The sequence below is a fragment of the Cyberlindnera jadinii genome, assembly GCF_001661405.1.
Source record: "Cyberlindnera jadinii NRRL Y-1542 unplaced genomic scaffold CYBJAscaffold_2, whole genome shotgun sequence".
In the NCBI taxonomy this organism is placed as follows: domain Eukaryota; kingdom Fungi; phylum Ascomycota; class Saccharomycetes; order Phaffomycetales; family Wickerhamomycetaceae; genus Williopsis; species Williopsis jadinii.
The window spans coordinates 1,012,648-1,024,586 of record NW_017963653.1 but is presented as its reverse complement, the minus strand read 5'-3'; the positions used below and the strand labels follow the sequence as shown (position 1 = coordinate 1,024,586).

At 41.2% G+C, this 11,939-nt stretch overlaps 2 protein-coding genes across 2 annotated transcripts in view; one reads left to right on the top strand and one right to left on the bottom strand.

Annotated features, from left to right (window-relative positions):
- The window catches only part of CYBJADRAFT_193358 (small oligopeptide transporter), a gene marked incomplete at its 3' end in the record, with an annotated part of 12,476 nt that extends 5,038 nt beyond the window's left edge, over positions 1-7,438 (bottom strand). Inside the window, exon 1 of the mRNA XM_020217476.1 lies at positions 5,335-7,438. Coding sequence (XP_020072614.1) covers positions 5,335-6,947 — 1,613 coding nt within the window. The 5' untranslated portion in view covers positions 6,948-7,438. The remainder of the gene's footprint in view (positions 1-5,334) is intronic.
- Positions 7,439-10,438: 3,000 nt separating this feature from the next.
- SHY1 (cytochrome oxidase assembly protein SHY1) lies at positions 10,439-11,939 on the top strand. Its single transcript, XM_020214433.1, has one exon. It carries the CDS (start codon positions 10,502-10,504, stop codon positions 11,606-11,608), a length of 1,107 nt encoding a protein of 368 aa, XP_020072613.1. The 5' UTR covers positions 10,439-10,501; the 3' UTR covers positions 11,609-11,939.

Sequence of the window (11,939 nt, the reverse complement as noted above, 5' to 3'; positions counted from 1 at the left end):
TTCAACAGTGATGATCGAGAGCACGAATGCAATGACAAGAATCACCAAATAGAACCAATCAGGAACCTCTTTGTACTTTCTCATCATTTTGGTGGTTGGGTCATTAAACTTTCTGAAAGTATAGCTATCAGCCCTGACGAAAGTCGTGAAGCTGAAATTTTGTATCGACTCTTTGAAGCCGACAATTGACATCACAACCGCCTTTCGGATTGTATACCACTCTTTGTAAGTGTTGTAGAAGAACGATAAAGGATAAAGTGCGAAGAAAGAGCCGTAAATAACAATATTTGCAGCAGTGTAGAATGGAGGTGAATATTTTTGATACTTCTCTGTGTCTAGAAGTCCATCCGTGATGATCTCAGTCACATCAAACCTCTCTCCTGTATTGGTGAAAATACCATTGCTATTGATTGGCAGGTATGCTGTCCAAGAATAGTTGGAGTAATACACGCCAATGATGATGAAGAACCCAAGAAATGCTCCCAAGTACATATTCCAAATCGTCAGCCATGGGGTAGCCAACGGGTTCACAAGCATGGAAACAACATTCCAGTCAAATGTTGGAACTGGATTCAGGCCCAATCCTGATATACTTCCAGTAACAACAGCCAAGTTGAAGTTGTTTGGTGCAATCCAAGTCATCCAGTTGAAGGTACTCAAGGCACCAAATACGTAGTTTGGCAGCCAGAAATAGCAGAACATTGCAGCAAATGTTATCCAAAAGAAATTGTAGCGAGAGATCTTCCATCCATGAATCACTTCTTTTCTCTCTGGTTTCAACAGGGCTCTGTTGAGGGCAAGAGTAGGTAATAGCGTTGGCCAGACGGCTCTTGCTGGATAGATACAGAACTTTCTCAAAATACCAGCAAATGAGAGTCCCATGAACTGAGTAGACATCGTTAATAGAAACTGAAAACCAAAGTCGACCCAGTCATTATTAAAGAACTTTCTTTGCGTGACAATGTTGGAGGAAACATAAACAGAAGTTCCTGAGACACCACTGAGTATAGTTGCAAACATTTGTTCCTTGTATGAGTATGGGCCAGGGTTCAGTGGAATCTTGCCACCGAACCATGGAACCATAACGTTTGGCATGATATATTCCCAAGCTTTACCACATGGGTACATAAGAACTGAGATAACTGCTGAAGAGAGTTTGATGGAAGGCATTCTGTGAAAGAAGAACTCGTTAATTCCTGAGGCTATAATAACCCAGATTATAGCAATTGTATAAGATCTTATAGTCTCGCATGGCTCATCATCGTCAAATATATCAGTCACAGAGCGAACTTCTGGGTAAATTGAGTGGTAGTAAAACAACGTTGCCGTTAACTTGGCTCTAAAGTTCACCTTAGGGTCATCCATGTTCAGTAATCCATTTGAACAGTCGTTGATGAACCCCCAATCTTCAGCAGGGAAGTTAACGTCATGTTCATGTTCTCTGATGGTCTCCTTGAAGATGTCCAAAGCACGTTCGTCAGTCATCTTTATGATCTTATCCAAGACGTACTTCATTTCATCGTTCAACTGTTCATCATCAGTTGTGGAATAACCATGACCACACTTTTCTAAAAGCATACTCAGATCCTCATGTGAGAGACCAGTATAGTACTCATGAACTCGGTTTTCGTCCCAGATTCTTTCACCAAAAGTAGGGTCAGAGTCTTTCTCTGTGCCATCAATGGCACTGCCAGAACCTGAGAGCACTATCGTTTCGTGTGTCCCTATGGATTTTTCCTTAATAGTGTCATCATTAAAGTTGTTCTCTCTCTTTGAAACTTCACACATTTCGTAACTCATCGTGGTTCAACGAATTATGTGCAAATTCATACTCTTTGTCAGAATGTATGGTCAACCATGAAGAGAGAACAGCTGTCAATTTATACTTCCCAATGAACGCTCAATCTCAATCTTGTGGATGTAAGTTTCCGGTCTCTCGATTGATTTCTCTGTAATCACGCAAGGTCATCTTATCACGGATCAGCATTGGTGGTCACTTGATCAATATTGTAGAGGGGTGTATGATATCAGCTACACTGTGACTTTGGAGTCTTCATGCACACCAACAAGAATGTAGTACGTATTTAACCCTGATTACATTACATTCAAGAACTCTAATACGGTTCTCGAGGTTTTTACGATTGGAGTTCTGTACTAATTGGGAAACGCAGCTGTGAACATGATGTGTCTTGCTGCACCCAGCACGGCATGGCTTCTGTCTCCACCACCCTACCGCGTACTCGTGTTCGTACAATTCCAAGTACCAAATTTGGACCATTCAATGTATTCCAGACTGCTTCAAAGAATTTTTCAAAGTTCTATTGTGCTTGTTTTGACTTTTTACGGGTTGCTTTTGCACTTCACGTTACCTTGCAAGTCGTGGATTGTAGGTGTAATTGAAAGCTTCAAAGACGAGCCCAAAAGTCCATGTATTACAAGTCAACACTCGTTACTCACTATTTCTTTCTAGTGTATACTTAACCACTCTCAACCCCGTGCCTCCGTTTATCACTATCAGTGCCGTACGGGTCGAAGGTGACAGATGCGTGAAGGTTAATTCTTCGCAAGTCAATACAACAGAGTGTGTGCACAGGTTAATGTCTTTTTTTTTCTAACTGACCTCAAAAGGGGCAAGTAAGCTAAGCCGTTAGTTCATTGATTGGTAAGCCTTAATTCATTTGTTTTATTGGTGGTTGAACAAGTGCGTTGAGTTCAATCACTGTCGGAGTTTTTCTCTCCTCAATATAAACGAGTGGAGGATAACTAACGGCTTGTAGCTTCAACATGCGCTGCATTATCTACTGAGTTTGAAATCCCTCAATCAGCAACATTCACTAAATAAATTCTATGTTCTTAAAGTACTGAGTTCTGTTAGAAACCTGGTGTATCTATGTCTTGGAAGTGTGATGCGTAAGCATAGTGGTGAGCGCTCGTAAGTTGGTGCTGTATGTCTGTGCCTTCAAGCCGTGAGGTCATAGATGTTCGGGTGATTGGTGGCATATAATCTTGGCTCTTAGGGTAAACGTTGTGATTCTGCAGCACTTACGTTGTGACTATATTGACATCACGGTTCCAATCCTGTGATTTCTCTTGGAAAGCATCATCTAATCGATTTGATCATTCTTGTCAAAATAGTCCTAATAAACTTGCATATAACATCAACAGCCTGTACAACACTTCTTCATTTATGGAAGCTGCAAAGCTGTACAACGTAGTGCTGTTATGCGATAACGGTCGATACCATGATGAATCTTATCAATTAGCTCACCGATAATAGCCGAAAAGTATTCAAGAGAATTCCGGTTGTGGCTGTTTTGATTATAACCCCATTTTGTTCCTGTTATCTATATAAGGTACAGGGCATAGTGCCGTGGTTGAGATCCACGGTTATGTGTGATGGTCTATTTAAAGGATTTCCGGTTCCCTTTCACAGGAACGGCAACTCTTAGAGCCACATGGACTTATCTGCCTCAACTAGCCATGAGGCGAGTTGTTGCTGTTAGGTTTTAAAGCATTCATTACATGCCACACCTGTAAGCAGAACGTATATGAGAACGCCTTGAAATGCACACTTTAATAAAAGCATCAATTTTGCATGTCTTGAGGTTTATTTATTCGGCCGATCAAAGCATCCTTAGTGGATAAGCTTAAATCGGAGACATGATACAATAATGGAAGACTTGATGTTTATCGACAATTCAGAGAAGCTATGGCTTCATATTCGAGTAAGTTACTCCGAAGATAAGAGCAAATTCATTAGTGTGTCCTTATTTGTATCAATCTTCCTCAACAGCTGTAACACGTTTTGTTATTCTCCCACTGGCAAACCTTGCAAATCAACAATATCTTACCAATAAGCTTATCAGAAGTTATAAGTTGCCGTTAGGTATAAGGATTGGTAGAGGTGTGCTGCCTTGTCATTCGCTAGTCAAGTAACCACTGTCAGTACTAGACATTTAACAGCCATATCAACTGTCAAGTAAACCAACTCTCAGTTACGTTACATAAACACCAAAAGAACACTATGTCCTGTAGTTACGCGACGTATGCTCTGGACTCAAAGTTATAGGTGTGGATTTCTTAAACGGGGTGGTGATATTCTTGTTTCAATTCACACACGTTATCACGTCACATATGTAGCTACACGTTCTCAAGTGTCATGAGATATCAATATCGCAATTTATCTTTACACCTATACGCTCATATCTAGAAACATGAAGCATAATCCATGTAGCATCTCAATCAGTTGGATAATGGCCCATTTGTGGTCCAAAGTAACCTCTCTCAGTATCAGAGACGTCATATAGCGCCACTTGTCCAACACCACCATCAACTCCTTCATACATAACGTTGTTTCCCCACCAGCTAATGTTCTTTGCGTGGAATTGTACAGCAAAGAAGATGATGATAGCGGAGAAGGCAACACCTGCGGTCAACGCAGCAGCAAGGACATAGTTGTACTTCTCAAACCAGGCAACATAACGCTTCTTTGTGAAGTTCATAAAGAAGTAACCAAGGTACAGGCCACCTGTCATATATGTCAGGTTGTATGGTGCATAGGTATTGATGATACCATTCAAGAATACCGTTGGTTCTAGTTGACCAACATACCTGTACCAAGATGTACCTCCACCCCAGCGTCTCAAAGCAATGAAAAGTAGTGCAATGAGGAAGCCAATCAAGAATGCATATCTCAAAGTTGGATATAATCCGGAGAACACAATCTTTGGTCCAATAGTACCCCATAAAACAGCAGCTGAATAGAAAGTTCTCTCTTGTGGGCAAGAAAATTTAGCACTCTGGTCAAGTTGGCAAAAGTCTTTGATGTTGGACATGGACCAGTTGACAACACCTAAGAAGACAAATGCCTGGATGAAAGTACCAATCAATTGGGCTCTGAAGATAGCACGTGGTGCAATTCTTGCGTAGTGACCAATCTTCATGGAACTCACAAAACTGTCAGCCTGGCCATCGATGTTGTAACCAAAGGCTTTCAGCGTCATAAGTGCAATACCATTACCATGAAGAGCATAACCAATGATCAACTCGACAAGTACATTTAAACCAAACTGGACACCAGTAGTTGCAACCAAGACAGAGAATGGAATCAAGAACAGAAAGTTGATTGCAAGCACAAACACGATACCCCATACTGGTGTCTTTGACTCCTTGTAAACCTCCACAGTGAGTACTGCAAAAATAAAGGCAACCACGAGAATGACAATATAATACCAGTCAGGAACCTCTCTGTACTTTCTTACCATTCTAGTTGTTGGATCATTGAACATCTTGAAATATTGTGTCTCTTGTTTAAAGAATTTCTTGATGCTAAACCCCTTGAGCATATCTTCAACTCCAGAAGATGTCATTGCAATAGCTTTTTTGATTGTATACCATTCTTTATAAGAGTTGTAGAAGAATGACAACGGGTATACTGCAAAGAAAGCACCATACACAAGAAGATTGGCTGCAGAGTAAAATGGTGGTGAGTACTTTTGGTACTTTTGAGGATCAAGTAAGCCATTTGTAACAACTTCAGTCACTTCGTAGGATTCACCTGTATTGGTGAATATGTCGTTGCTGTTGATAGGCAAATACGCAGTCCAGTAGTAGTTGGAGTAGTACATCGCGATGATTATCACAAATCCAACCACTGCACCCAAGTACATATTCCAGATGGTGATCCATGGCATTGCCAATGGGTTCATGAGCATAGACACAACATTCCAATCAAATGTTGGAACAGGATTAAGACCGAGTCCTGAAACACTTCCAGTGACCATCGCAAGGTTGAAGTTTGTGGGTTTGATCCAAGTCATCCAATTGAAAGTACTCAACGCCCCAAATATATAATCAGGTAACCAGAAGTAACAGAACATACTGGCAAATACTATCCAGAAGAAATTATAACGAGATATCTTCCATCCATGGATGACTTCTTTTCTCTCTGGCTTCAACAAGGCTCTGTTAAGAGCAAGAGTTGGAAGAAAAGTTGGCCAAACAGCTCTGTCTGGGTAGATACAAAACTTTCTCAATATACCAGCAAATGACAATCCAATGAACTGTGTGGACATGGTTAACAAGAACTGATACCCAAAATCAACCCAAGTGTTCTTGAAAAACAGCCTCTGAACAATGATATTTGATGAAACATAGACAGTTGTACCAGAGACACCACTAAGTATAGTTGCAAACATTTGTTCCTTGTAAGAATATGGGCCTGGGTTCAATGGGATCTTACCACCGAACCATGGAACCATAACGTTTGGCATGACATACTCCCATGCTTTCCCGCATGGATACATTAGGACGGATATGACAGAGGATGACAATGAAATAGCAGGCTGTCTATGGTAGAAGAACTCGTTGACACCAGAAGCGATAATAACCCAAATAATAGCTATGGTATAAGATCTTATAGTCTCACAAGGCTCCTCATCGTCAAAGATATCAGTGACCGCACGAACTTCAGGGTAAATAGAATGGTAATAGAACAGAGTCGCAGTAAGTTTTGCTCTGAACTTTACCATAGTGTCGTCCAAGCTCAACTCTCCACACACGTAATCAGTAATAAAAGACCAGTCGTCTTCTGGGAAGTTAACATCATGGTCATGTTCCTTGATCGTCTGATCAAAAATATGAAGAACTCGTTCTTCTGTCATATTAATCATCTTATCCAAGACGTACTTCAGTTCATCGTTCAGCTCTTCACGATCTGTGGTGGAATGACCATGACCACATTTCTCTAGCAGCAAGTTCAGCTCACTGGAAGAGAGTCCTATGTAGTAGTCATTGACTTTCTCTTCATTCCATTCTCTTTTACCGAAACCAGGTTCGATCTCCTCAGTTTCGGTAAAAGTCAGGAAAATATCATCCTGGCTACCAGAGTGCTTGTCATCTAAAGGTTTTTCATCTATATCGGTGTTCTTTTTGGACGTCTCCTCCATTTCGTAAATCAGATTGGGATGTTAGGCTTCTACAATATCAATGCTAGCCTTGGTTTTTAAAAATGTTTATCCTTAAACTGACTTAAATGTGTAACTTTGGGGGTTTATATAGATCATTCTTTATAGGGCACTTGTCGATAAAGGGGAAGAGCAGGATTTAGAACGCGTTATCATACGAATGGCGACTGTGGTTTTCTTCTTGATTGACAGTCATCAGTTGTAACTGTGGAGAGAAGACCACCTTACAAAATGAGGTAGATAATTATGCATGAAACGAAACTTGAACCATTTCCACAACTTTTGATACGAATGGTGGAGAGACGCATAATACCGACGGTTCACAACTTTGCATGGAATAGAGCCCGCACGGCTCAAGTGGTATTATAATACCATAATACAAAATCATTCCACTATACCCAATACAGAGTGTGAGGAGATAAACATAAGTTTAGAGCCCGTTATCACGTATCTGAGAATGTCGGGACTCCAAAAGTCCTTCGTCTAATAGCTGTCGTGGCATTGTAAACATTACGAGTGTATAAAAGCTCACTTGGTAGTTATCTTTCCCCTCGAGCTCGGCTATTGGACCATTACAGGCAATCACCAGTGACAACTATCTCTCAAAGTGAATTGACAAACACGCTATACATGACATGACTCCTTTGACTCAGCATCCAACGTCTAATTCCTCGTTGCATATGTTATACGTATCTCTACATCTGTGCCGTACGGGGCATTAATTTTCACAATTCCGTAGGACTTCAAGACTCGATAAGCAGAGGAGTTGAGCTACCTTGTGGTGGTATATTCCGCGTATTTCTTTGATCTACGTTGCACTGTACTGTGTTAGCATCCGCTGGACCTAATTGACCAGTTTGTTCAGCGATATGAGCAGAAGAGCCCCCGCCTTGAGCCGACCGTCTATGTGATTGGAATCGTGCACAGACTGTAGAAACTTCCCCTAGAGTTAGAGTACCCTCCTCCTTTGCAATAATTAATCACTTTTTCACCGTAGAATATCCCTCAATACCTGCTGGAAACGTATCTAGCTGAAGTCACCATATCATTTTGCTTTCCTCGCTCAAACTCTTCAGCTCTTATGTGACTATTTGGTTCATCAACATTATCCGTCAATGCCAAGATGCCGTTTGGGGGCATCGGGCTTAAACCGAAAAGACAAAAAATACTGTGAATTACGGCTGTGTCTGTCGATCACGTTGCGGTTGTGAACTTTCGGTTGCTCCAACACTTAGTTGTTGTTTACTCTTTTGTTCATTGGTTGAAAGACTAAGGTGGTTTGATGTTCAGAGTTGCCATCGATAAGACAAAGGAGTTCCATCGTGTGTTGACCACACGGGGTTTGGAAGTGTCTTATCAAATCTCGTTTGTCTTTGATTGTTCAAAGTCGGTACGTGTTTCGACCATGCGGGCTTCCACGGAGTGAAGTCTCTACAAAGTTCTCAATCAGGTCAAATTGATATAGTCATAGATCCGACTAATGTTTTACACCTGCCCTTTCCGCTGAGCACCTGTTACAATGATTCGAGAACTTGTAGATCCGTGTGCCGTGTGCAATTGAAGATCGTCTTATCATCACGAAATCCATTGCAACCAAGGCGAATTTGGTTAGACTTCGGTCCTTTCTTGGTAGTTCACAGCGTACTGCCGATTTGGCTCTGATTTGACGCTTCATTACACCATCATTTACCCTAAAGGTTTGGTTGACGGATCTTTCAAGCTCCAATCAAGTGTAAGCTGAAACACTCAGACATGTTATATCAATTGTGGAATGGCGATCAGCGACCTAATAAGTGCGTCCAGCCTATGACGTAATTTTGATCAACCAGTAGCACAACCAGATCACCAACAGTGTGAACGTGCAACTGTACGATTAGCATGTACCCGTGGGTTACCATCTCCGAAAGCGTCGATCTATCAATTGAACCAAAACATATGATCTATAGCAGTAGATAAAGCAGCTCTCCAACACAACTTCAATGATAACTTGTACCATAATCCCCATAAACCTCGAGTGCACGCAGGCGTTTCCAAAAAAAAGACCACGCCTGTCCTTCCACTCGAAATATTGTGCATATAGTTAGCATGTGTATGTATACCGTATATGTATGCCATACGTGATGCATATGAATATTGAAACGTAGTAGAGCATACAAAACAGTAAGACCAATGAATCGATAGCGAACGAATTGCTTAGTAGTCTTAGCTATATGATCTGTTCATAATTGGTGATGGAGCTACCTCAATATATATTTCGTGTGTAATTTCAGGAGATTGGTCTAAACGAGTTTGAGAAACCGAAACAACCATTCATCAATTCATTGAACTCCCAAAAAGAGTGTTACAGCACTAGGAGGGATCTATTTGTGAGATAAAAGCAAAGCAGATGGAATACACAGCTGATATTTGTGTGAAGATAACTAACCAGGTATCTGGTTTACTCGTTTCAAACTGGTGAGTAAAATCCTAGAATATGCGACGAGTTACTTACACTCGGCTGAGCGGAATCCTCCTCTTTCCAATGTGAATGCCTCGGTTCAAGAAATATGACGCTATCCTTCATGCTTGGTTTTGAAGACAAGAAGTGATTTCATCAGATATATATTTTTGGCATCTCTCCTTATACTTTACTCGTGGAGCCCAAGCTTTGTAGATCGGTGAAATGCTGTGATTTTGTATGTGTTGAGCGTATTGCGGCTCAACATGGGAGAAACAGTTACACAGAGGAGTAGTTGAAATTCACCGATATATATAGACCAAGGTGCTATTTTCCAGCTACTATGACCTCACATCGTTATATAGTTACTACTCTGGTTGTATGGAGTGTATCAGATACCTCATTCTGATAGTTGAGCCAAAAGGTTGAGTCACTTTAAACATCATCGTCATTGTGCTTTTGGTACCTTAAAAACAGTATGAAATGTAATACAAACTTCCAAGGTAAAAGCAATTGCAAAATTCATTATAATATAATGTTTGGAAGTATAATACTGAACTTCATTATTAAGCTTTCTTTTGATTGTACCTAAGCCTCTTGGTGAATTTTGAAGAAGACCAAACAACATTATCATGAGTTAAAAGGATGAAGCAAGAAAATGGAAAGAGATAATATCAACTAAAAAAAACCTGTTAAATGTAAATCAAACAACTTATACGTTGCCAACTCTTTAACTAAGATGTTCTGATGGTGCTATCAAATCATTGAGATGCTATGACCCCTCTAACCTCGTCACCCTACTAAATTAGTACAAATCAAGCGAGATATCATTGGCATCTGTAGTCCCGAATTCTCTCACCCGGACACCACACCCGCACACCAAACCATTACCCAAATAGGATAATTACCATATTAGGGTAATTCTCCCGAATTTGGACATTTTCACCGCGCTGCCTCCAATGTCCAACCAAAAAAGCTCTACAAACCCGCGTGGGAAATTTTCAAAATTCCAAAGCCCTTGGTCTAGCTCTCATAGAAAGCACATCATCGTCTTTCGTTTTTGAAGGAAAGAAAGCGGTTGTTCACGGCCAGTCGGGAGATGTTTCGCTATTCTTTGACGAAGATCATTCCAAGAAGTACGCTGACGTCTCAGCTCAGACCTCTGGCGGTGCGCTCATCACAGCTTCAACTTGGACTGCATCAGTACCAGTCTGTAAACCTGAGACTCAAATCACAGCCAAGCTTCCAGAGCCGTCGTACCGTTATCACTTCCAACGTTGACTGGAAACCTATCAAGACCACAGACAAAGAAGAATGGACATTATCCAAGTACATCTTCCTATCATTGTTGATTTTGATGCCGGTAATCTCGTTCATGTTAGGGACGTGGCAATTGCGTAGATTGAAATGGAAGAACAACCTCATTGCATCCTCTGAGGACAGATTGACTTACGACCCTATCCCATTACCAAAGAACTTTGATCCAGAAGATGCTGAGGATTGGCAATACAGACGTGTTATAGTCAAGGGTAAATTTGACCATTCAAGAGAGGTGTTTGTAGGTCCAAAGATTAAGAATGAACAGAAGGGCTATACGTTGTACACACCGCTTGTCAGATCAGATGGAGGTCCTGATGTGTTGATCGAAAGAGGATTCGTCACTGATAATCATGTGATTCCAGGAACAAGATCGCTACACCATTTATCCGTTCCTATGCATGAAGTGGAGGTCGAATGTATCATCAAGATGATCAATCCAAAGCCTAGAATCACCATGCAAAAAACCGACCCTGAATCTAGACTATGGCACGTCTTGGACTATAACGAGATGGCAGAGTTCACAGGGTGTATCCCACTGCATCTTGCGGCCCTTGTGGATCTCAAGGACCATCCAATTGAAACTGTCACCGTTACTGAGCCCAAACCGTGGTGGAAAGTTTGGGCCAGTGCAAAGACACACAAGGAAACACACCTGAAGGACATCAAACCTGAAGAGGTTCAAGAATTCTCCCAATATCAGTTCATGAACGCTGGTGTCCCAATTGGAAGAACGGCCACCATCGATTTCAGAAATAACCACTTACAGTACATTGTCACCTGGTATGGGTTGTGCTTCGCCTCATCCATTCTATTGTTCATTGTCCTCAAGAAGAAACCGAAGGACCCAATGAAGGATAAACTGAGACATGCACACAAGTTCATGTGAATAGGAGCAACAACAACACCTCGTTCCCAGCAACGGTGGAGTTCACTCTGTATATATATAATTCTTACCAGTACACTCATCGCAGTTCAATATGCAACTCTCTGGTTTGTGCCACACAGTATTCGTAGTTGTATGGTTGCGCGGATACGTGAAGGTGTAAACAAAACAAACAACATCAACAGCTGCTATATTGAAAGGTAAACAAGGCTAGAGAAAGGAAGAGAGCAACTATGTCTAAGAGAGTATCGAGGGGATCAACACCGCACAGACTATCACGGTCATCCAATATCTTACCTTCTCCTGGTATACACTACGAAATAGATCCCACACG

Excerpts from the sequence above, each read along its gene's own strand:
- SHY1 (XM_020214433.1), top strand. The coding sequence starts at position 10,502 with ATGTTTCGCTATTCTTTGACGAAGATCATTCCAAGAAGTACGCTGACG.